Raw genomic sequence first — 22,726 nt, forward strand, 5'->3', positions numbered from 1 at the left:
TCCGAGGTCCCCTCCTCTGAGCACTCCTGCATGCCCCCCTGGGCGGGAGCACATAAACCCCGCCCCCATCTGGCCTCTGCCCCCAAAGTCTCTTCCCGCCCTTTTCCCAAGTTGAGGGTCTCCAGTGGGCCAGAGCCGGCCAAGAGCTTTGGGGGGTGTGAAGGAGTGGGAGAGGGAGGCGGAACCCTACGGTGGGGGTACCGGCTGAGCCCTTGGTCTTGCGGCCTCTAGCCGCCCGGGGTGGAGTCAGGGGCGGAGCTAGAGAGGCCGGGCCGGCGTCTGGATGGGTAGGGACTCGGAGAGACCCGGACCCGGGAGAGACTGGGGAGGGAGAGAGAGGGACGTGAGCCCAGAGACGCGGGCAGGGACGGGGGCGGGTCTGGGGCACAGCAGACCGACCCACTCGGGAGATTCCTGAGGCTGGGGGTCCAGGCGAGGGCGGGGCGGGCAGGAGGGCGGTGGCGGAGCCAGGCTCTGGGGCTGGCGGCAGAGCAGCCTCTCCGGGGATCCCGGTCCAGCCTGAGCGGGAGTCCCGCGGGCGGACAGACAGCGCTGCGGCCGGGGGCGCGCGGGGTACCTCCAAGTGAAGAGGGCCTGCTTCGCGGCTGAGGGCCCCTATTCACCGGCCGGGGCCGGACGATCAGAAAAAATAACGTCTGTGCCTTCCCGGAGAGGAAAATGAAGCGGCGGGAGCGGCTCGGGCCACGTTCCCGGGCCCCGATGTCAGAGCTCCCCGGGCCCCGTCCCCTCCACACTCACATCCCGCTGCTGTGCGACCCCGGGCCGCGGCCTCTAGAGAAATGTCCTGGGGCAGGGGGCGGCGGGCTCCGCTCTGCCGCTCCACACACCCGCGTCGGAGAAGACGGAGGGGGGGGCGGGGGCGGGAGAGGCCCAGGGAGGGCGCGGGGGAGGGAAGAGGCGCCCGGGCCGCGGCGCGGGGGTGGGGGGAGGGGGAGCGGCAGACGCCGAGGCGAGGGACGCGCGCGGCGGGCGGCGGCTCCGAGAGGCGGCCGGGCGGGGGGCGCTGGAGGCCAGGCCGGCCAGGGGGGAAATCCCAAGAGCTCCATGAAGTCTCCCCGGGGCCGCGGACGGGGCGCTGTCCTGGGGAGGCTGTCGGGGGATCCCCGACACCCATGGCTAGGCGGGGGCCGCGGCGGCGCGCTCGGAGTAAGTCGGGGTTGGGGGCCAGCGGCGAGGGGAGCGGGCTGGAGTTGGGTAGGGTGACTCCGGGCCTGACCGGGGCGGGCGGGCTGGTTTGTCTCGGTGTCACTCAGCGGCGCCTCTTCGGAGCCCCGTGGAGCCGCCAGCCCCGCGCCGCTCGGCTCCGTGGCTTTTTTGGAAACTTGTAAATGTTTTCGTAGAGAGAAAAGGGGGAGGGGAGGGAGGGAGCGAGGGAGTGACCGAAACGGAGCTCGGGGCTGCTGGAAGAACGGAGGCCAAGGCCGGGGGAGCTAGAGACGGACTGACAGACAGGCAGAGAGACCGGGCGTCCCGGCCGCAGGCGCGCTCTAGCGGCGCGGGCTCAGGCGGGGCTCCGGCCGATGATGGGGAGGGAGTGCCGGAGGCGGCTGCGGACGGGATGAGGATCAGAGGGGGCCGAGGGGCAAGGAGCTGGCGGCCCGATCGCCGAAGGGCTCAGTGTCTTTGCAAAGTTGGGATCGAGTACCCAAGCTGCACGCCCGGAGCTGCGCAAAACGCGTCCCCCCACCCCGCCCCCCTACTTGCGCTAGCCGCGGAGCTAAAAATAACAGCCCGTTCGCCCCCTGCAGACCGCGACCCCAACCCCTCCCCCGACCCCTCCCCCACTGGGCGTGGGGCAAAGCCACAGCTCCCAGTTCCCCAAAAGAAAAAAAGAAAAGAAAAGAAAAGAAAAGGCGGTGCGGGGGGAGAGGGGGGCGGGGGGCGGGCCGGGGGCGGGGGGCCCGGCCATATGGATGTGATTTCTCCTCTCCGAGGCAGACGGGCAGCTCCGCAGCTCTCGGCGCCCGCCCGCCGCCCGCCCGGCCCCCGGCTGCCTCCCTTCCTCCCTCCCTCTCTCTCCTTTGCGCTCGCTCCCTAGCCCTCAGCGCATGGGCCCCGCGCCGGGCCCCGGGGCCTCGGGCCGCCGGGCCTCCGGGGTCCCCTAGGCCCTGGCGTGGGCGGGGCAGCCCGGCCTGACGCAGCTCTGTACCCCACCACCACCACCACCAGGGCCGGCGGCGGCGGCTGCCCCGAGGGACGGGGCCCTAGGCTGCGGCGATGGGGGCCGCCCGGATCGCGCCCGGCCTGGCGCTCTTGCTGTGCTGCCCAGTGCTCAGCTCCGCATACGTGCTGGTAAGTCCCCCGCTCGCAGTCCAGGACAGGCTTCGGGCTTGCTCTGGGGTCCCTGGGCGGGGGGCTGGGGGTGGGGGGAAGGTGTCCAGGGCTCAGAGGCTTGAGTTCCCCCAGTAACCTGAACTTTGGGTGGGCGTCCCCTCTGGCCCGGGATCCTCAGTGCCTGCTGTCTCTGAGGTGTCTGAACTCTGGGTTCCAGATGCCTAAGATTTCCCTATTTCTGAAGACTGGGTTGGGGTCCCAGGTCTGGAAATCTGTGGTTAGGGTTCTCCTATCTTCTGCTTCTCTGAGCATCACTGCTCTGTGTCTCCCTGGAAGATGACAGTGTGATCTAGAGGAAGATTAGGCTTTGGCCCTGATGTAGGATCACACAGACTTTGCTCTGGGGTCCTCTGTTTTTTGCATGTTTTGTTTGCAATCTGGGACACAGGGCTGTGGGTCTGAGGTCAGGGGGTAGGATTTAAGGACCCCTCAAGCTCTCACCTTCGCATGCACACACACATGCGTGCACTCATGCCCAGCTTCACCCAGACTGGAAGATGTCTGCCCAGGGAGGCGGGTATGGTGTGGCATGGAGGAGGGATGGAGCTCCCCTGAAGGAGACTGACCTCACAGAACGCTCCCACAGGAGAAACATGCTCCGGTGAGTGAGGAGACCCACATTCGTACCCTCCTGAGAGCAGAGGCCAAGAGGAGACCAGAGAGAGAAGAAGCGACAGTTAAGGTTAGAGAGAGAGAAGAGAGAGACAGAGACAAAGAAGATGGGGTGAGAGCTCCCCAGAGCAGGAGGAGTAGATAGACCAAGAATAGCAGAGAAAAATAGAGGGAGACTGGCGGAGGCCAAGAGCTGAAGACAAAGAGCCGAGTACCCTCCTCAGACTGGGCCAGGGTCTGGGGGCCGTTCCCTGGGGAGTCAGTCAGATCCCACAGCAGCCCTGTCCTGGGGGATCAGCCATTGCTGAGGAGACTGTCTGCCTGTGTCTGACTTCAAGGCCCCCGCTGCCTCCCCCTCACCTCCCAGGTGCGGCTATTTGCCATCTAGAGACACAGGCAGGCAGCCTTCCCCTGACCAGCTCCCTATCCAGGCAGAGCCCCAGGCGGGAAGGCAGGAGCTCTTGGATTCCTCCAGCTCTGCCAATGCCTGTGTAACCTTGGGCTATCCTTCTCCACGCCTCAGTTTCCCTATCTGTAAAAAGACACCAAGAAAGAAACATTTGCCTAAGAATCCCTTGATCTGAGGCTCTCCTCTCCTCTGCTGGCCTCAGTACACCCCATTCACTGTTGTCCATGCCCACACAGCATGGCACCCCAAAGCCAGAGACATCGCCCCATACAAGGATTTGTTGATAAGGAAACAGGTTCAGAGACGATCAGCACCCTGTGCAGGGACGCTCCAAACACTGGTGAATGCCAGGGCCCAGAGCCATTTCCCCAGCCTCCCCTCGGGCCAGGCTCACCTTTCCCAGGGCCCCTTCCAGGGTGTGTGAGCATAGCCACTGTGCAGAGCCAGCCAGTGTGGTCTGTGTGCACACGTGTGCAAGTGACTGTAGAGGAATAGACAGGGTGATGGGCGTGGGTGACCTGTGAGTGTATCTGTGTGTCCGAGCAGGGCTCTGTGGGACTCAGCATGGTATTCTCTGGGTCTGCGTAGGTGCGAGTGTCTAAGACCTTGTGTGAGCTCACGTGTGTCTGAGGCTGTGGTCTGCACATGACTTGTAGAAGCATGGTTATGCATGTGTGTGTGTGTTTGTGGTCACATGTGCATCCAGGTCTATTGTTTTCTTGTTTTTATTTAATAAATGCTTCTGTAGTGCTGTCTGCTTGCCAGAAACTGTTCTAAGCACTTTACAATATTAGCTAGTTTAATCTTTCCAACAACCCTCTGAGAAAGGTTCTGTTATTGTCCCCTTTAACTGACCTTCACACAACCGATATGACCATTATTTGTTGCATGTCAACCAGTGCCAAGCCCTGTGCCTCTATGAGGGACCCACACTGATTTCCAGGGAAGCTGAGGCACATGCAGAGAATTTGCCCAGCTTAGCCCTGGCCCAAGGCTGAGGGTAGGAAAGAAGGAGGGATGCCAGGGCTGGGTCTGCCCTGGGACCTTGTTGGGACATCTATGGCTGCACACTCAGGCAGTGAGTGCAATGAACCTTCCGTGGCTCCGGGGATAGAGGATATGGCCTGAGGGTCACCCAACACCCTGTAGGCCCCCTGACCTCGGCTGGAGCCAGCAAGAAACTGAGAGTCTGCCAGCTCCCTCTCCTAAACCTAGGGGATACTGCTTCCACCCTCAGCTGATGGACCCTGTCACCAAATCTATATGCTGCCTGCCCAGCTGGCCCCAGGACCAGGCTCACATCTTCCTCCATGAGGGACCTCATGGTTGGAGGACCAAAAAGTGTCCCCCTGGGAGGACACTGGCTGTGGCCAGACTCAGCTGGTCCATCTTGTACCCAGGGAACCATTCTCAGCAGGCTCCAAGGGCAGCTCAGCCAAGGGGCTCACTTTTAAAGACAGGAAGGAACAAACACGTATTGAACAGTGGCCGTCCCCAGATTCTGACCTAGAAATGGTCACAAATATTTTCTCATTCCATCTGTTCATCCACCCATTTTATGGGAAAGGGCCCTGAGGGTCACACAGTGAGTCTGTGGCAGAGGTGGGATTTGAACCCAAGTCTTCAGACTCCTGCACTGAGCTTCTACCTCCAAAGCAGGGTGAGGGCTCATGCTGGCAGATCACTATGTCCCACTCAGGTTTTCTTTTTCTTCCTTTTCTCTCTTTCCTTATTTTTTTAAAAGTAGAATCCTTTGGTTATTTTACTTTTATTTTCTTATTTTAATTTCATAACTAATACTTGAATATGTTCTTTCTTATAAAAGAGTCAAGTAATACGGATTAAACAGAAGTTATCCTTAATTACTCCCAAACCCATTCCCTATTCTAGAGAAAACAATTTTAAACAGTGTGGGTGGGGGATGTCCTCCCAGATCTTTTTCCGTATATTTCCAAACAGGTACCTTTTTGTGTGCATATAAAGTAGATAGTTTTATTCTGTCATTTGCTGTCTGTTTGTTTTTATAAATTTATTTATTTAATTTATTTATTATCTTTGGCTGCATTGGGTTCGTTGCTGTGCACAGGCTTCAGTAGTTTTGGCTCACAGGCTCTAGAGCGCAGGCTCAGTAGTTGTGGCGCACGGGCTTAGTTGCTCCGCGGCATGTGGGATCTTCCCGGACCAGGGCTCGAACCCATGTCCCCTGCACTGGCAGGCAGATTCCTAACCACTGTGCCACCAGGGAAGCCCCTCTATTTGTTTTTTAGTAAATGATAGCAGTTTGTAGATAGGGCTCTGCCATAGGCATTTTTCTACTTAAAGGTGTGTCTTGGAGATCTTCATGTCAGTAAATATAAATCTATCTTTTTAAATGCTGCATAGTGTTCCAAAACCTGAGATTCATTAGGCAGTCCCTAGGAATGTACATTTAGATAGTTTCATGTGTGTCTGTATGAGTGTGTGTGTGTGTGTATGAGAGAGAGAGAGATTCCAGATGGTGGCAGGGAAACTCCTTGAAGTGCCTTCTCATGTCCTTGTGTGACCATTTCCCTGTAGGATATTTCTAGATTCTGTCATTGCTGGGTCTGAGAACATGCATATTTTTTATTTTAATAGATATGGCCAAACTGCCCTCTAAAAAGCCTGTGTGGGGTTATACTCAACACTAGGAATGATGGAGGAGGTCTCTTCCCCACACCCTCTGTCTCACAGGGTAGCCTGAAGATTCTTTTCCTCACCTTTGCCATGGTGTCTCTTGCCATTTTAATATGCCAATTACCAGTGAGCTTTTGGACTTTTACATTGGCTTATTGTCCATCTTTTAAGAGCTTGCTCAGAGCCATTACCCATCTTTCTATGGGTTATTTGTCTTTTTCGTATTGATTCGTTGAAGCTTTTTATATCACCTGCCCTTAAACACCTCCACCCTCCACCCCAGCTCTGGGAGCTGCCTGTGGACAGAGCAGGAGGAGGGGGGCCGAGCCCTCCCGGGAACTTGGGTTTTCTTCGGAATGTTTTAATGAGGCATCAAGTGGCCTCCCCCAGATTCCTGTTGTGGGCCTTCTGGGGACACTCCCTGGTCCGGCCACCACATCAGGAAGGCAGCTCTTTCAGAGAGCCCCCAGGAAAAAGAAAGGGTGGAGTGGGGGGTTTTCAGATGCCTGAAATTGTCTGCAAAATATAGTGTGACTGGGAGAGGGTGCAAAGTTTTGCTCAGATTCTCAAAGACATCAGAAACCTCCAAACCTTTCAGAACCCCAACTCTGGGACCTACCTTGTGCAGAGGTGAGACCTGGTAGGATTCTGTTCTGCTGACCAGGTTGGGACCTGCCTTGTGCAGAGGTGAGACGTGGTAGGATTCTGTTCTGCTGACCAGGTTATGGTTAGGTTAGGTCATACCATCCATCTGGGCCTTGGTCCCCAAGCCCAGGTAGAGGCCACTTATGAAGATCCACAGGGTCCTAGCAGCCAACTCTGCCATCCCAGTCTCCATCCCACTGCCTGCCCTGAAGGCCTCCACGCTGGCCAGGATGAGAGGCGTCACAGTGCCTCCCCCCAGCCCCTCCCAGCCCCGAACACAGGCAGCCTGTTCAGGAAGGCCAGGCGAAGGGGAGAAAAAGTCAGCACTTGTCAGCCGTGGCGTGGTGGGGCAGGAGCGTCCCCAGCAGGGAACCCGTCCCAGCCTGCTCAGGCCAGCCAGCCAGACAGAAGGCAGCAAGGGCAGGGAGCAGTCCCTAGCCAGCTGGCATGGGAGACATCGAGGGGTGCCAGCACAGGTCCCAGTAGTGGAACCTGGAGAAGAGGGGCAGGAAGGCCAGGAGGTCATGAGGGGGTCTCCTGTTAGCCAAGGTTTTCTCCTTCTGGCTTTTCTGAAGGTACAAACTGTCCTTCCTCCTAATACGAGGGTGCAACTATCCTCTGCCCAGTTAGAGCTGAGCACAAGCTGCCATCACCATCTGATCACCTCTAAGTCTACCTCCATTCCTGAATTACCTTTGTGGAAGCTGCCTTAGGTGCTCTGCAAAGAGGCTCTTGCTTGACACAGTGAAAGATAAAATCCAGAAGAACTCTGTGGAAAACTGGTATTGAGGCTGGCGCTAGAGGATCCATGTGGCGGGGTATTTCCTCCTTTCTTTCCCTTCCTCTGGGGTTGTTGCTTCAGTATCAAGCAGACCTTAGCTCCATCCCTGGCCCTCTTCTTTCTGACTGTACCCTCGCCTCAGTGGCCTCATTTATAAGATGGGGATGTTGAAGGAGATGTGGTTAAAGCTCCAGGGGCAATGGCTGGTGCCAACCTGTAGAGGGGCTCTCATGGGGTGGGAGACACTGGTCACATCCAGGGATGAATGTTGGTAGATCTGCTTTCTCTAGAGGTGAGCAAGAAGCCAGCAGCTGTCTTCCTCTGGGGGAGCAGGCCGACCCCAGTCAGAGCGATGGATGAGATGACCCAAGAGGGCATCCTGAGACTGACACCAAGCAGTAGAAGGAGCCTCTTTCCCAGAGACAGAGGTGTCAGCAGCTGAAGAAGGATCCCTTGTATTTCCTGCTTTGTTTTGCCTGGAGGAGGAGAATGTAGGCATGTCTGGGATCACAGACAGCAAGTGTGTGGAATTTGGCAGTTAGGAGAGGAACTGAGAGGAGTGGCCCTCATTTGGTCAGTGGCACGAAACTGACTCTCCACCACCACCGTCACCATCACACCTCCGTCACCATCACTAGCCTTGACGTTGCCCCACTCACTGTCTTCACCTCCACCCCCACTGCCACCATCACTGCCATCTGCAGCTCCAACACCATTCTCAGTGGGGTCTCCCTGGCAGCTGGGTTAGAAGGAGCTGCTTGCCCCCTGGCGGGAGGGGTACTGAGCAGATGGCTTTTCTCTTCCTTTGAGCTTCTGAACTCAGGAAATGAGAAGCACATCCGGGCTTCTTGACCGCACATTACTTTCTCCCTGAGACAGCAGCGTCTATGTTTGTAGATAACATACTGGCTCCCAGCCCCCATCTGCACCCTGCCTGTGGCCCCACAAATACCAGCCCTGGCTCCCAGGCCACTTCTCTCCCGGCATGTTCACAAACTGCAGATCATGCACATGTGTGCACACAGGAAGGTTCCATGTTGGAGGGTTGAACAAGGGGAGAGTGCTACAGCCAAGCCCTACAATGGTTAGGTCAGGGGAAGTCAGCTCTAACCCAAGACCGTAGGAGGGGTGTGGGAGGAACAGGGGTTTGGGACACCTGGCACCAGGGCTAGGTGACCCTATCAGTGGTGGGTATGGACTAACTGACCCTTGGCCATGACCCAGCTCCAGGTCCCTCAGTCCTCATCCGTGAGACCCGAGATGCACAGACTCTCTGGATCTAAAATGATACAAGTCTGAGTCCTCCTTACCAGGAGCTAGGCCAGGAAGAACTGAACTCTGCAGGGGGAAAGGGGCTGGTCGGGGAGGGCGCAGCGGTTGGAGTGGCCAGGCCAGGAGGAGAATCAGAGCTATCAGCATTTTCTGCATCACTCCATTAGAAAAGACCTCACTCAGGGCAGACGCAGAGGCAGAGGAGGGGCCCTCCTGCCCCTTAAGCCCAAGTATGGGGGTCTGGCAGTGACCCTGAATCTTAGTGTGAGTCCAGGGTGGATCCAGAAATGCAGGGAGTTATTGGGGTGTCCTTTCACCCCAAAAGCTTGCCAGGCACACCTCACCTGCAGGCCCTCCTGTACTCCCTGCTCCCAATCCTCCTTGGAGTCCCACCACCCACCTGCTCCTCACTGTGGCCCCCTGGTCTCAGTCATCTACTAAGACAGTCTCCCCCTGCTTCTCTGGGTCCTGAGCCTGGGGGCACCCATGGTGCCCGGCAGCACGGTGGCCCATAGCCAGAGGCGGGGAGCCATGACTTGGTGCTGCTGCTGATCCAGTGGTAATAATAGCAACCAGCTTTTTGTGGGCCCCACCCCTGCCCAAGCTTTTCATACAGGACCTCATTTAACCCTCACAACAGCCCTATTATTATCCTGATTTTACACGTGGGAGACTGAGGCACAAGGGTTAAACAGCTTTGCCAAAGATACAAAACCAGTCAGTGGTGGAGACAGGATTCAAGTACTGGTGCTGGTGGCAGAATCTCCTTAGATGAGGAGAGGGTGCAGCTGGAGGGAGAGGTGATGGATGAATTCCAGGCAGGGGAGCTGTACTCTGAAGCAAGTGGGGATGCTCTTGGTGTAGAGCTGCCCTCCACTCCTTGGGAAAGTGCTTTCTTGACTCCTTGGCTTGAATTCTTCTTGCTGCAATGGCAGTTCTGCCATGATTGGGTAACAGAGAAATGGGTCGTACAGTCCAGGGAAGCAGAGATGGTGCCACCATCCCTGTGGGTGAAGGAATCTGGGGGCTATCTGGTGCCTGAAGCACATACCTTCCCCTCTCCTGGGCATTCCCAGACCCACCAGGAAATAAGACTCCAGAAAAGAGGATGTGCCTCCTCTTGGCCATAGAGTGCAGCAGTAGCAGTAGGTGGCGGCTGAGCAGATGCCTTGAGCCTGTGAGAGGGTGTGTGGGTCAGTTCCTGGTCGTCACCCAGCTGCACACCTGTCAGTCTGCCAAATGGGCAGTTTTCAACCCATGGCTGCCTGCCTTTAGTCTAGGCCATCAGCCATAACCCTCAGTGGGTCACATCAGTGGGCTAGTTTGTCTATCGGGAGGGCTGGTGTGCCAGACTTCGGGGACTGGTGGAAGCCTGTCAGCCACCGAGGAGCTTTTCCTCAGCTGGAAAAAATCTGGTGACTATCTGTTCATCTTGAAAGAGATGAAGGTGGGCAGAAGAAGGGGTGGTGGGGAAGGGGGCATGCTGAGGGAGTAAGGATAAGATGATAGGAAAGGTGGTACTGACAGTGGTAATGGGGCTGGTGGGGACGGTGATGGCAATGCTGGTGGTAATACTGGGGGTGGTGGTGCTGGTCATGGTGGTAATTGCGCTGGTGGAAACAGCACTGGTGGTGGTGATGGTAATGATGTTCTGCCAGCTGTGACGGTGACGATGGTGGGTATACCGATTGTAACAGTAGTTAGTGCTCATGGGGGTAATGGTGCTGCTGCCGCTGCTGGTGGTATCGGTGGTATTGGTGGTGGGCGGCCTGGTTGTGTTGGTGGTGGTGATGGTGGTGGTGGTGGTTACTGACAGGTACTAGTTGCAATAATGGAAATGGAGGTGAAAGGGTGCTGTAGTGGGGGTGGGATGGGCAGGGCAGCTACCCAGGGATCAGACCCCTCAGCCCTTGGATGCCCAATGCCAGAGGCACAAAGAGGACTTCAGGTTAGTCTTGGAGCCCCCTGGATTAGGGAAAGCCCGAGGTGTCCTCCCTCAAGTCCCATCTCCCCAGGGCTACTTCTGCCCCAGCCTGCTCAGCCTTAGCTGCGGGTGGGGGAAGTTAGAGGAGCTGTAGGGGCCAGCAGCAAGCACGTGGGAATCTCTCCAGCCCTTCCTGGGCATTGGGTCCAGCTGAGATCTCAGGGTCCAACTCAGACTCCAGTGATCCGCGAAGGCACGGACACCCACAGACATGCAGGCTAATGAGCAACCGTATCACACACTCGCAGACACACACACACGTGGACCTTTGCCCAGAAACATAGGTACACGTGCATGTTCACAGACACCTCAGGCTCACGTTCCAAATGTGCATGCTGGACGATCCCCACACGTGAGAATATACAGAGACAGGGGCACACACGAGTGCACACACCAGCCAGACAGCGTTGTGTGCGGCCACTCAAGGCTGTGCCGCCACTCACACGCGCACACGCAAAGACGCGCACGCGCCTCTGCTAAGTGAAACCAGCAGAACCCAAGCCCAGCTGAGCCAAATGGAGACTCCTTGGCCCTAGAAGCCCTTGCTGCTGCCACCGAGAGACTCGGTCAATTAACTTCTCCCTGCAGCGGTCTCCCTGACCCTCCCGGGCCGGCCGCCCGCCCCCGCATGCTGAGGCCCGCCCCTTCCCCCCACCTCCACCTCCCTCCCCTGCCTCCTCTGGGCTCTCCCACCCTCCAAAGCTCCGCTCAGACTGAAGGGACCCGGCCCTGACACGGGATGTCTGAGGGGATGCAGCTCTGCCTGTTGAAGGTCTAAGGGAACCAGGCTCTGTCCTGGGGGTCTGCGGGGACATGGCCCTGACTTGGGGGTGAAGGTGGGGTCTGAGGGGGTGCACTAACCTCTTGTGGGTCCCACTCATGGGAGTGGCTGGGCTTGGGCACACTGAGTTTTTCCCAGGGCAGGATGCTGCCTTTACCCTCTGACTTCCTTCCAACCCTAAGTCAGGGAAACAGAGGCTCAGGGTGAGTCCCACCTCCGTGATGTTCCTGCTGCCTTTCTTAAAATGATGCCAGTGAATCCTCATGGGTGGCAGCCAATACCCAGGGTGTACGTGCTGGAAGGAAAGAAAGGAAGGACATTCCAGGCAGAGGGAACAGCAGGAGCAAAGGCCTGTCCACATCATCAGAACACAGGGTCTACTTGGATATAGGGAAACTTCCAGATAAGCAATGGATGTGGGTGACTCCCACCCACAGTCTGCACAGGAGTGCCCCCCCCCCAACCCAGACCACTTGCCAGCAATTTCTCCATCCTCTCCCTCTTGGGACCTCAAGGGTGGGAGGAGCTGAGGCACTCTCCATTCACCGGGAAAGCACTGACTGGGGAGAGGGCCAGGATGGAAATTGGTGACTCCCAAGGTCCCGAGGGCACTAGGACTTGAAGGAATCCAGGCCCCGTTTGTTTCCCCAGAGTTCACCACCCCTTATCCACCCCCTCTCCACCCAGGTCCCCAATAGACAGCCAGGATCCTGTGAGGATCCACCCTGGGACATTCCATCCCTTTCCCACGTACCCCTGGGGAACAGACTGGACAGAGAATATCAGTGGCTGCAGCCTATGGGGTTACTATCGGGCAAGCAGGGGACAGCACCCCTCCCCCTTTTTTCCCTATGGTGGGGCAGGCCCTTCCCCTCGAAGCCGAGGCTTCCTGTCTGTACAGTGGAGCTTCGTAAGGCAGATTTCCCGCATTCTTTGGAAAGGGGGGGGAATCCCTCAAGGAGGTTGGGATAGCAGTCTGCCGCTCTGCTGGGAAGTCCTGCCTGCAATCTGACCTTCGGCTTGGTAGGTGGATGCAGATGACGTCATGACCAAAGAGGAGCAGATCTTCTTGCTGCACCGTGCCCAGGCCCAATGTGAGAAGCGGCTCAAAGAAGTCCTGCAGAGGCCAGGTGGGGGCGGGGCCAAAGGAGGAGGGTCTGGGGGCAAAGTCAGGAGACAGAGGGGCCAGAGGAAGGTGGGAGTCCAGGACACAGAACCAAGTGGCACCAAGGGAGGGTAGGTCCAGATAAAGTGGGCCAGGCCAAAGTGAGGACCAAAAATGGGGTGAGTCAGGTGAGATTAAAGTCAGCAGGCTCAGAGATGCACTGAGCTTCCCCTCCCAGGGTGGGGATAGGAGGTTATGGAGGCAACTACTGTCTGAATTACCTCGAACTGGCTTAGATCTAGTGAGGCCACGCCACGATCAGGAGCACTGACTGGGGCTCCAGACCCCGCTGGACTGGGCTGGGACAGCTTCCTGCAGGAGGGGGAGCTATCCAGTGCAGGTGCAGAAGGAATAATAGGTCTTTGAAAAAGGCCCCCTGGGCAAAGGGCAAGGCAGAGGTGCCCAGGGTCAGGAGAATGGGGCTGGAAGGGGAGGAGAATAGAGGGATACAGATGGGTTTCTATGTCAGTCACAGCCACTGTCCAGTAAAGGGTTCTTGATGGGGTAGGAAGGCTTCCTTCTACCAACACAGCATCTCCATGGGACCCCTGCCATGGTGAAGCTGGGAGGGGCACTCACCTGACCTCACAGCTCCTGCCCCAGTCTCAAGCTGGTCTCTTCCTTGAGTCCATTTCCTGGAAGCGGAAATGGAGCTTCATTAGCAACCATCCAGGCCTCTGACTTCTGTCTGATTAATCTCCTCAACCTGGAAGAGGCCCAGACCCCACCTGACTGGCAGGCAAGAACAGCTTCCTCCCCTGAGCTGGCCCTCAGACTGCTGGGAGAGGATGCTGACGCACACCCAGGACGCAAGCACACAGTGACATACCCTGGAGCCCACAGACTTTGCTGCCATTCACAGGGACTCACATGGTCTCTGCAGTCACAGCCCTGCCCACCCTGGCCCCACCAGTGGCTCCCTGGTCCCCTGCCCCAGTCACATCAGGGTCTGGGTGGTCCTGAACCCAGCCGTCTTTCTGGTTGTGGAAGCATGGAGGCACCTCCCTCTGCCCTCTCTTTGTTCACGATGGAGGCCTTCCCTTCCCACTCTACCTCATCCTGCTACCCCCACCCTACTGATGCCCCAGGGTGCAGGCAGGAAAATGGGCACAGCCATTCTATCCCAGCCCAGGGTGTCTGCACTCAGCTTCTCATTGTTGCCACAAACCCCGACATGGGAGGGCCAGGGGTCCTTGGCTTGGGCTGTAGCTGAAGGTTAGATAATGAGGAAGACTTTCAGCAAGGAAGAGAGACCTCAGGCATCTCTCCAGTGGAGGGAGAGGCCAGGCCCCATCTCAGATGGAGAGTCTCCAGGGTCCCTTGTGGAAGCTGTGAACCCCTTACTCGGGTATTCTAGGGCAGGGGATGGGGTAGGTGGGCTCATCTGTCTTCCCTTGACAACTGCACACTCTTGCTCTTGTCTTCCACACCACCAGCTTCTCGACCTACACAGCGCTCTGGCCGGGCTTCATTTTCACTGTTTCACCTCTGTTGACATCACCACTACTGTCTACTTTTGCCATGCGCCCCCTGGTGGGGCCTTCGTCTCCTGCATGGGCTTTGGCTATGACTCCTGGGTCAGACATTTCTGCCCAGATTTACCGCTCAGCCCACTCACTAGTTGATCCCACACCTGAATTGTGTTCGTTACCATTTGAACCCCTTGTTTACCGTCTCCATGCCGACTGATTACTTCTGCACCTGGCAAGCACTTTACAGTTTGTAAAGCACGTTCCTACCTGTCATCAGCCTAGGTGTCAGCAAGGCAGGGGACAACCCCCATTGTACAAAGGGGGAGTCTGAGGCAGGAGGGTAACCTGGGTCTTCTGCTGTAGTGCTGTCAACAGCCATAACTGCCCTAATTTCTCCAGCTGACATAATGGAATCAGGCAAAGGATGGGCATCTGCATCCACATCAGGGAAGCCCAAGAAAGAGAAGCCATCTGGGAAGCTCTACCCTGAGTCTGAGGAGGACAAGGAGGTGTCCACTGGCAGCAGGCACCGAGGTACGTCTGTGCTTCCATGCATCCATCTGAGACCGACTCGGACCCACTTGCCCCACCGCTCTACAGCCTTCATGTGAGCTCATGCTCCTCGGCTCTTGTAGAAGGGGAGGTGCTAGGAGGAGACTCAGCCGAGGGGGCAGAGTGTGGAGGGGGCAGGCAAGCTGGATGGACTAGGGCCCCCAGGAGATGTGGGCAGAGAACTTGAGCGCACACCTCAGGGGTGGACCCAGGGCTGTGGCCCCTCCCATGGAGAGAGATGACAGAGAACCCGGGAGACAGAGGGGCAGGGAGAGGCTGGGAGAGACCCAGAGACAAAGAGAGGCAGGAAGAGACAGAGAGGGGACCAGGAGGCACACACTGGGACTGGGACTCAGGGTGTCAGAGGAGGGTGCATCAAGACACATAGTGGGGTTGGCCACAGAGACAGAGCAGGACAGAAGGGCAGCTGTGAAGGGGTGGGGCCAGACAGTGGGACAAGGAGGGCAGAAGAGAAGAGAGGGAGGGAGGTGCGGGCTGCATTGTCCCTCAGGGAGGTAAGGAGAGACAAACGCAGAGCCCAGGCTGCAGCCACAGGGCCAGTTTGAACCGGCTGGGTGGGCAGCAGATTCCAGATGGGCCACATCTGGGAGGCTGTGATCACCCTGTGGCTCCCCAGGGATCAGAGGGAATTGTGGGCCTGGCCAGGCAGGGCTGGGAATATGGTGCCCAGGACAGAGAGCCTTTCACCAAGCTGGGGTGGGTCTAGCCATCAAGGCAACCTTCCAGGGTGGCTGGAGAGTCCTGTGGTTGGAGCCCTGCAGGGGGAAAGAAGGGAGCTGGGAGTGCAAAGTGGAAGATTCAGAGCCTGGAGACTCTCCAAGGTCACTTAGCATTTCTGCTGTGAGGCTGGAGCCCCAAAGTGGGATGTGTCACCCTGCCTTGAATCCCACAGTTAGCACTTACATTTGGGGGATTATATGTACCCCACGAGTGGTCACCAGAGTCTCATGGCAGGTGCTCAGGGCGGGTCTTGGATAATGGTGGAAGTGCGTATCAATCCCAATTTCCCAATGAAGAAACTGAAGTGCAAAGAGGGTAGACACCTGCATGAGGTGGGCAGCTCTTCAGGAGTCCAGCTGGCACTGGAAACTAGACCTTCTTCCTCTAGTCCATGGTCCCTGGGCAAGGAGCACATAGGAAATATTCTCAGCTGAGGGACAGTTAGTCTGGGAACTTGCTCTTCTTTAGGGACACCTGGAAGGTGGGACCAAGAACAGAGAGAAAAAAGAGAGGCCTGGCTAGGGGCTGAGCACCAGAGGACGGCAGGGCCCTGGGCTGTATGACCTTGGTAAATCACTCGCCTCTCTTGGCCTGCGCCAGCCAATCTAGAAAATAGGACCATTACCAGCACCTGCATAGAGGGTCTGTAGGGAATTCTATGAGGCCAGGTGGGTGCAGGGCACAGTAGGGAGTAAGGGCTCAATACATTCTCTCCAGAGTGCTCCAGGCCTGAGTTCTCCAGTCTTGGGGCACACCTATCCCTGAGGGAGTCAGAGACCACAGGTGTGTTTATTTCTCTGGGTCACTAACCATGGATCTGACTGATGTCCCCCACCTTTTCTGTCTATCTCTGTGGTCACAGGGCGCCCCTGCCTGCCAGAGTGGGACCACATCCTGTGCTGGCCGCTGGGGGCACCAGGTGAGGTGGTGGCCATGCCCTGTCCTGACTACATTTATGACTTCAATCATAAAGGTAAGGCAGGCTGGAGTAGGGTGGGGACCACAGGGATGTCAGGACTTGGAGCTCAGGGCTTCAGTGGTTCCAGACCTCTCTGCCTGCCCTGACCCTCCTACGGACCTGCAGGCCATGCCTACCGTCGCTGTGACCGTAATGGCAGCTGGGAGCTGGTGCCAGGGCACAACCGGACATGGGCCAACTACAGCGAGTGCGTCAAGTTCCTGACCAATGAGACTCGTGAACGGGTGCGAGGCTTCCCCCTCCCTAACCTGACCCGTGTAAGGCCACCCCACTCCACTGTTGACACCTGAACCTAGTCCTGACTCCTCCAGCAACCTTAAAGTGGCCTCTGACCCTTAACCTGGTGCTCACCCCAGTTCCGGGGCTCTGACAGTAACTCCCCACCTGCACAGGAGGTGTTTGACCGCCTGGGCATGATCTACACTGTGGGCTACTCCGTCTCGCTGGCCTCTCTCACCGTGGCTGTCCTCATCCTGGCCTACTTTAGGTGGGCGGGGCGAGGAGTGGGGCGGGGGTCTGGGGTGGGGAGGGGACGTGGTCGGGGAGGGGCCGAGGTGGGGGGCGGGGGGCGTGATTGGACCGGGCGGAGGCATGATGTCTCCCTTCCCCTCACTGTACCCCTGTACGCCAAGCCCCGCTTCGTGCCCTCCCGCCGCGCGTCCCCGTGCCCCCACCCACGGTGTTGCCGCGCGCTCCGCAGGAGGCTGCACTGCACACGCAACTACATCCACATGCACCTGTTCCTGTCCTTCATGCTTCGCGCCGTGAGCATCTTCGTCAAGGACGCGGTGCTCTACTCCGGCGCCACGCTGGATGAGGCTGAGCGCCTCACGGAGGAGGAGCTGCGCGCCATCGCCCAGGCACCGCCGCTGCCCGCCGCCGCCGCCGCCGGCTACGTGAGTGCCCCCTCCGGCGGCCCGCGCCCGCCCGCGGCCCCTAGCCACCAATGGCTTCGCGGGAGCCCCACCCATCCTGCGGCGCCTCTGCCCTCGCGCCTGCCTGTCTCCTGCAGCCACGCGCTTCAGGCCACTCACACCCACCTCTCTGCGTCCATTGCACCTCTCAGCCCTGCTTCCAGGCCCTGTTGCCCAGAGCTCTGTGAGTGTTCCCCCTCCCCACACTTTCATCAACACTCCTGCCTCGGCCCCGGACCCCCAGTCACCCCACCTCTTCACCTTGATCCCCCAACCCCGTCGTCAGTGCCCTCCTGCCTGGGCAACATCGCCTCCACACACACCCCTCAGCCCCTGCCCTTGGTAGAGCCTGTCCCTTCCTCACCAGCTTGACAAGCACCTGTCATATCTTACCAGCACCCTCCCATGCCCATCCCTCAGCCCAGCCCAGCCCTCCCCAGATGCAGGCCCTGCTTTCTGGCTAACACCAGCTGGTCTCCTAGGTGGGCTGCCGGGTGACTGTGACCTTCTTCCTTTACTTCCTGGCTACCAACTACTACTGGATTCTGGTGGAGGGGCTGTACCTGCACAGTCTCATCTTCATGGCCTTCTTCTCAGAGAAGAAGTACCTCTGGGGCTTCACGATCTTCGGCTGGGGTATGCAGGCACGCAGGCAGTGAGGTGCAAGCAGGGTGGGACCACGGGCGGCAGGGTCAGAGAGTGCCACTGAGGGGAAGGCACCCATACAGCGTATCCTGTGCCGGATGTGGGGCAGCAGGTGGTGAGCCTTCTGTGACTGACTGCCCCCCGCCGACCCCAAGCTCAGGGAACAGGGCTTGGCCAAGGGTTAGGGTTCACTTGGGGTTGTCTCAGCCTGGAGTTGGGGCTCATCACCTGGAGGCAGGTTCACCCAGGGTTGAGGCTCAGCCCAGGAGAGGGAGGGGGGGACTCTCAGGTCAAGATTCCACTCAGGATCAGAGTGGATCTTAGGTCAGAGGTCAGCCTGGGGCTGGAGTTGGAAGGCAGCTATTCTCACCACTGTGTCACCACTGCTGGGGCTGGAGTTGGGATCTGGAACCCTCCCTCCACCCTGAGCCCCACTTCTCCACCAGTCCCCACGCTGCATGGAGCTGCCCATGCTTCTGCCACCCTGCCCACAGGGTCCATGGCCTAGAACTGCAGGCCCTGGCTCTAGCATCATCTAGGCTTCAGCAGCTCCTCTGCAGAATGGGTTGCTAGGGTTCTGCACTCCTCCCTCCACGGGCTGTGGGATCGAGTTACCAATAATTGTCCATTATTGTTGGCAGCTCCAGAGCTTGGCCAGGCTCCGGGGCAACTGGCCAGACTGCAGAGGGGTAGGCTGGGTGGCTGGAGCCCTCCCTGCGCTCAGCACCTAGAGACCCTCACATCAACAGCCATAGCCTCCCTGCCCTTTGGTGGACACTCTGACCTTGACCTCATCCATGGCAAGCCCCAGAGTTGCAGGCTGATGTGGGCTCTGGGGCTAGAGTGTATCAGTGTGGGCGGGAAGCACACAGATAGGGGAACACAGAGAACTTTGTGGCACAGGAATGTCACAGCTCTTTTCCTCGCATAAACCCAGGTCATGCCCTGCCCTTCCCAAGGGTACCCCGGGCCTAGAATGAAGTGTGGGGGGGCAGAGGGTGGGGATTTGGGCTCCTTCCTAGAGGCAAAACTCACTCAGAGGTACCATGTACCATCTGAGTTGGCTTGGGCCTGGGCACACTGAGATTTCCCTGTAGCCCTTTACCCATCCTGGAACAATAGCACACCCTATCCAGCCTCATCCATGGGGCTAGGACTTTTTAAAGGGTGGCAGTGCTGGAATAGAAAACCCGTGATGATAAGTTCCCTCCCTCACAGGGAACCCCTAGCCCAGAGCAGCACCCTTTAGGGGAGGGGAGGGCAGAATGGACTGGGTGTGGATAAATTAGTGATACCTTATTCACCAAGTGCCCAGCAGGAGTGCATGTGTGGTACAAGATGCAGAACCAAGATGAGGGCAGAGGGCTGAACAGGGTCCTGAGGGCTGGAGCCCTGAGGGGAGGCTGTGCGGACAGCAGGGCAGCACATGCAAGAGTAGGGCTCTGTCACCAATTAGCCCATGTGCCCAGGGTGAGGGGGGTCAGGGACAACGGTGGGCTAAGCTGGGGGTCACCAGGGATGAGGGGAATGGGACTGGCAAGGTGGGCTGAGGAGAGAGACATCATGGACAGTCCCTCACACACTGTCTCCCTCTGTGCCCACAGGTCTGCCCGCCATCTTCGTGGCTGTGTGGGTCAGTGTGAGAGCCACCCTGGCAAACACCGGGTAGGTCCAGATGGTGAAGTGGGCAGGAGGCTCTGACACAGGCCAGAAACACCCCTGCTACCCTCTTTCTCTGTAGAGCATATGAGGGGCACCTCCTGTACCCTGGCCCTGAGTGGCCCAGTTTCAGGAGTTTTCAGTTCAGCTTCAAGCTGGGTACCCGCTCAGGGTCAGTGGAGGCTACTTCAAAAGGGACCTCGGAGGATGGCCTCAGGCCTGGCCATATATGACACTCCCCTGTCCTGTGCTCTTGGTGGGAGTTGGGGGACAGCTAGCTAATGTCAGAGCAGACCAGCTCTGGAGCCTCCCTGTGGGAAGGCTCAGGTTGGGAACGGCAGGGGGTGGGGGCTGATGCCTCAACCTCCCCCAGGTGCTGGGACTTGAGCTCCGGGAACAAGAAGTGGATCATCCAGGTGCCCATCCTGGCCTCCATTGTGGTAAGCAGGGGTGGCCACAGAGCTGGGTCAGGGTATGGACCATGGGTCCCAGTGACCAGCCCCTGATAGGGACCTATAGAGGCTTCCCTGGACTCCAGGGTTGGAGCCACAAGGCCCAAGAAGCAGCTGATCCCCACCCGAGTCCACATGGGGAAAACAAGGGCCTAAGGAGCCACCTGGAGACACAGTGGCAGAGCAGAGCCTGGGCAGGGTCATGGGTCCCTCTCTGCTAGGGTGCGGCCTCGAGACGCAGCCCTCCCTCACTTCCACAGCTCAACTTCATCCTCTTCATCAACATTGTCCGGGTCCTCGCCACCAAGCTGCGGGAGACAAACGCTGGCCGGTGTGACACGCGGCAGCAGTACCGGTGAGCCACACCTACCGTGCCCAGGCTCCTCAGGGTTCAGGGGTCATCCAACCCTAGCACCATGTAAAAAGCAGACAGAGGCTCCAAGAATGAGCCTGTCTCAAGGAAGGACTCAGCTCCTGACTCCCTGGCTGGCCCTGCCAGCAGTGATGGGATCTTGCCTGGCTGCTGGGGACACCCCAAAGCCAGGCTGGGCCTCTTGGTGCTAGGCCCTGCACTAGAGCTGGGGTCTGGGCAGGACGAACCCAGACTTCTCCTCAGAGGGCTGGTCGCAGGGAGTCTGAGAGACAGGTGGGCAGTGGGTGGCCTTGAGAAGGCGGAAGCTTGACTGAAACCTGAGGAGGGACTTTGGGATACCAAGGTAAGGCCACTGGGGAGTGGGTGAGTGCCTGCAGAGGGACCAGCAGGTGCAAAGGGCCATGGGACAGGGCGACATAACTTATGGTCCACTCTGGGACACCTCAGAATCAAGGGGCCCTGTTAACACTTGGCTGAGAAAACAAAGTGTCATTCATTGGCTCAGGTGAACTGGGCTCCCCCACTGGCTGCCAGAGCCTCGGGCCTTTTAGTGGCTTCTGGAGCCTGGGGTTGGCAGGTCGGGGTACACAGCGCCTGTTGAGGGGGAAGTGGCTCCACCCTGACCCCCATGCCCCGCTGGCCCAGGAAGCTGCTCAAATCCACACTGGTGCTCATGCCGCTCTTTGGCGTCCACTACATCGTCTTCATGGCCACGCCATACACCGAGGTCTCAGGGACGCTCTGGCAAGTCCAGATGCACTACGAGATGCTCTTCAACTCCTTCCAGGTGCGCAGCCCTGTCTGAGGGTGAGGGGCGGGTGGGGTTGGGGAGGCTGCTTCCACCCTCTCCAGATGCAGCTCTGGGCCCTGACCCAGTACCCTCTCTCCACAGGGATTTTTTGTCGCCATCATATACTGTTTCTGCAACGGCGAGGTAAGCGGTGGGCCACGCTGGGGCAAGGCAGGAAGGACGCAGAAGTGCCAGGGGAGGGTGGGTGGAATTCCCTGGTGGTCCGGTGGTTAGGACTCCATGCTTCCACTGCAGGGGTCCCGGGTTCGATCCCTGGTCGGGGAACTAAGATCCCACAAGCCGCAAGGCGCAGCCAAAAATTAAAAAAAAAATTTATTAAAAAATGAAAAAGAAGTGCCAGGGGTTCCCAAGTCTTGTCCCTTCATTCTTCTGCCTGGTTCTTACTCTGTTCCTCCAAGAACATCCCTGAGGACGTTCTGAAGGCAGAGAGAAGTCTTTCCAGATGATTCAGGCTGAGGATGCGCTAGGATTTGTGGGCAAAGCCAAGTATCTTCCCAGCCCCATGGTTGAATCGTCGGTCATCCGGATTGAACACTCATCCGCCCTCGGGGTCATTTGAGCTTTCTAGATTCTGGGTGTGTCAATTGCCTGCAGCCAGGCGCCATGTTCTGAGAATGACAGGATTCTTCTTGGCCTTGAAATTTTCCAGTAATAGCCTGCGCCTCTTTACATTCAGTGCTGAGTGTTGCAGGGGCAGGGATGGGGGCACCGCTGGGGTTGGGGACATGTGGCAGAGGGGTTAGGGGCACACCTGACCACCCACCCTCCTCCTGCCATCCCAGGTACAGGCTGAGATCAAGAAATCCTGGAGCCGCTGGACATTGGCACTGGACTTCAAGCGCAAGGCACGCAGCGGGAGCAGCAGCTACAGCTACGGTCCAATGGTGTCTCACACAAGTGTGACCAATGTAGGGCCCCGCACGGGACTTGGCCTGCCCCTCAGCCCCCGCCTGCTGCCTGCTGCCACAGCCAATGGCCACCCCCAGCTGCCCGGCCACACCAAGCCAGGGTCCCCAGCACTTCAGACCACACCACCTGCCGTGGCCGCTCCTAAGGACGATGGGTTCCTCAACGGCTCCTGCTCGGGGCTGGATGAGGAGGCGTCTGCACCGGACAGGCCACCTGTCCTATTGCAGGAGGAATGGGAGACAGTCATGTGATTGGGGACCTGAGGGTTGGACCTGTGGACATAAGGGTGGACAAGCGGACCAAGAGACAGGTTGTTGGACAGTTGCCCACTCAGGACTGGGGCTGGGAGGACAAAACAGGAAAAAAAAAAAAAAAAAAAAAGGAAAAGGAAGCAGCGTGTGGCTTCCTGTGGTCTGAACTGGGCACCTATTCCAGGAGGGGAGGAGCTGGGAGCCATGGGGGTGTTTTCTTGGTCTTACCTCAGGAGGGGGTCTAGGAACCATGGGCCAGTCCCTGGGGGGTCGGGACCCAGCCCGGCAGAAAGGGCCTGAGAGAGGCCC

General features: G+C 58.2%; 1 protein-coding gene across 2 annotated transcripts; it reads left to right on the plus strand.

Annotated features, from left to right (window-relative positions):
- Nucleotides 1-1,059: 1,059 nt before the first annotated feature.
- On the plus strand, nucleotides 1,060-22,508 carry PTH1R (parathyroid hormone 1 receptor). 2 transcript variants are annotated; one of them, XM_060109812.1, is made up of 14 exons: nucleotides 1,060-1,167; nucleotides 2,191-2,313; nucleotides 14,531-14,665; nucleotides 16,287-16,397; nucleotides 16,509-16,627; nucleotides 16,796-16,890; nucleotides 17,104-17,299; nucleotides 17,800-17,953; nucleotides 19,567-19,627; nucleotides 19,995-20,061; nucleotides 20,334-20,428; nucleotides 21,092-21,233; nucleotides 21,339-21,380; nucleotides 22,040-22,508. In XM_060109812.1, the coding sequence occupies exons 1-14, from the start codon at nucleotides 1,134-1,136 to the stop codon at nucleotides 22,415-22,417; spliced, it is 1,752 nt and encodes a 583-aa protein (XP_059965795.1). In that variant the 5' UTR covers nucleotides 1,060-1,133; the 3' UTR covers nucleotides 22,418-22,508. The 2 variants fall into 2 exon arrangements, with proteins under 2 accessions (XP_059965795.1, XP_059965794.1); XM_060109811.1 differs by lacking the exon at nucleotides 1,060-1,167 and adding an exon at nucleotides 12,522-12,624 and having other exon boundaries at nucleotides 2,202-2,313.
- Nucleotides 22,509-22,726: the final 218 nt, after the last annotated feature.

This window comes from Mesoplodon densirostris, chromosome 10 (genome assembly GCF_025265405.1).
Source record: "Mesoplodon densirostris isolate mMesDen1 chromosome 10, mMesDen1 primary haplotype, whole genome shotgun sequence".
NCBI lineage: Eukaryota > Metazoa > Chordata > Mammalia > Artiodactyla > Ziphiidae > Mesoplodon > Mesoplodon densirostris.

What these genes read in the sequence shown, in the direction of transcription:
- PTH1R (XM_060109811.1), top strand. Translation starts at nt 2,239, where the DNA reads ATGGGGGCCGCCCGGATCGCGCCCGGCCTGGCGCTCTTGCTGTGCTGC. An exon ending in AGAAGTCCTGCAGAGGCCAG is followed by an intron (nt 12,625 to 14,530) that starts GTGGGGGCGGGG and finishes TAATTTCTCCAG; the next exon opens with CTGACATAATGGAATCAGGC. An exon ending in CACTGGCAGCAGGCACCGAG is followed by an intron (nt 14,666 to 16,286) that starts GTACGTCTGTGC and finishes CTGTGGTCACAG; the next exon opens with GGCGCCCCTGCCTGCCAGAG.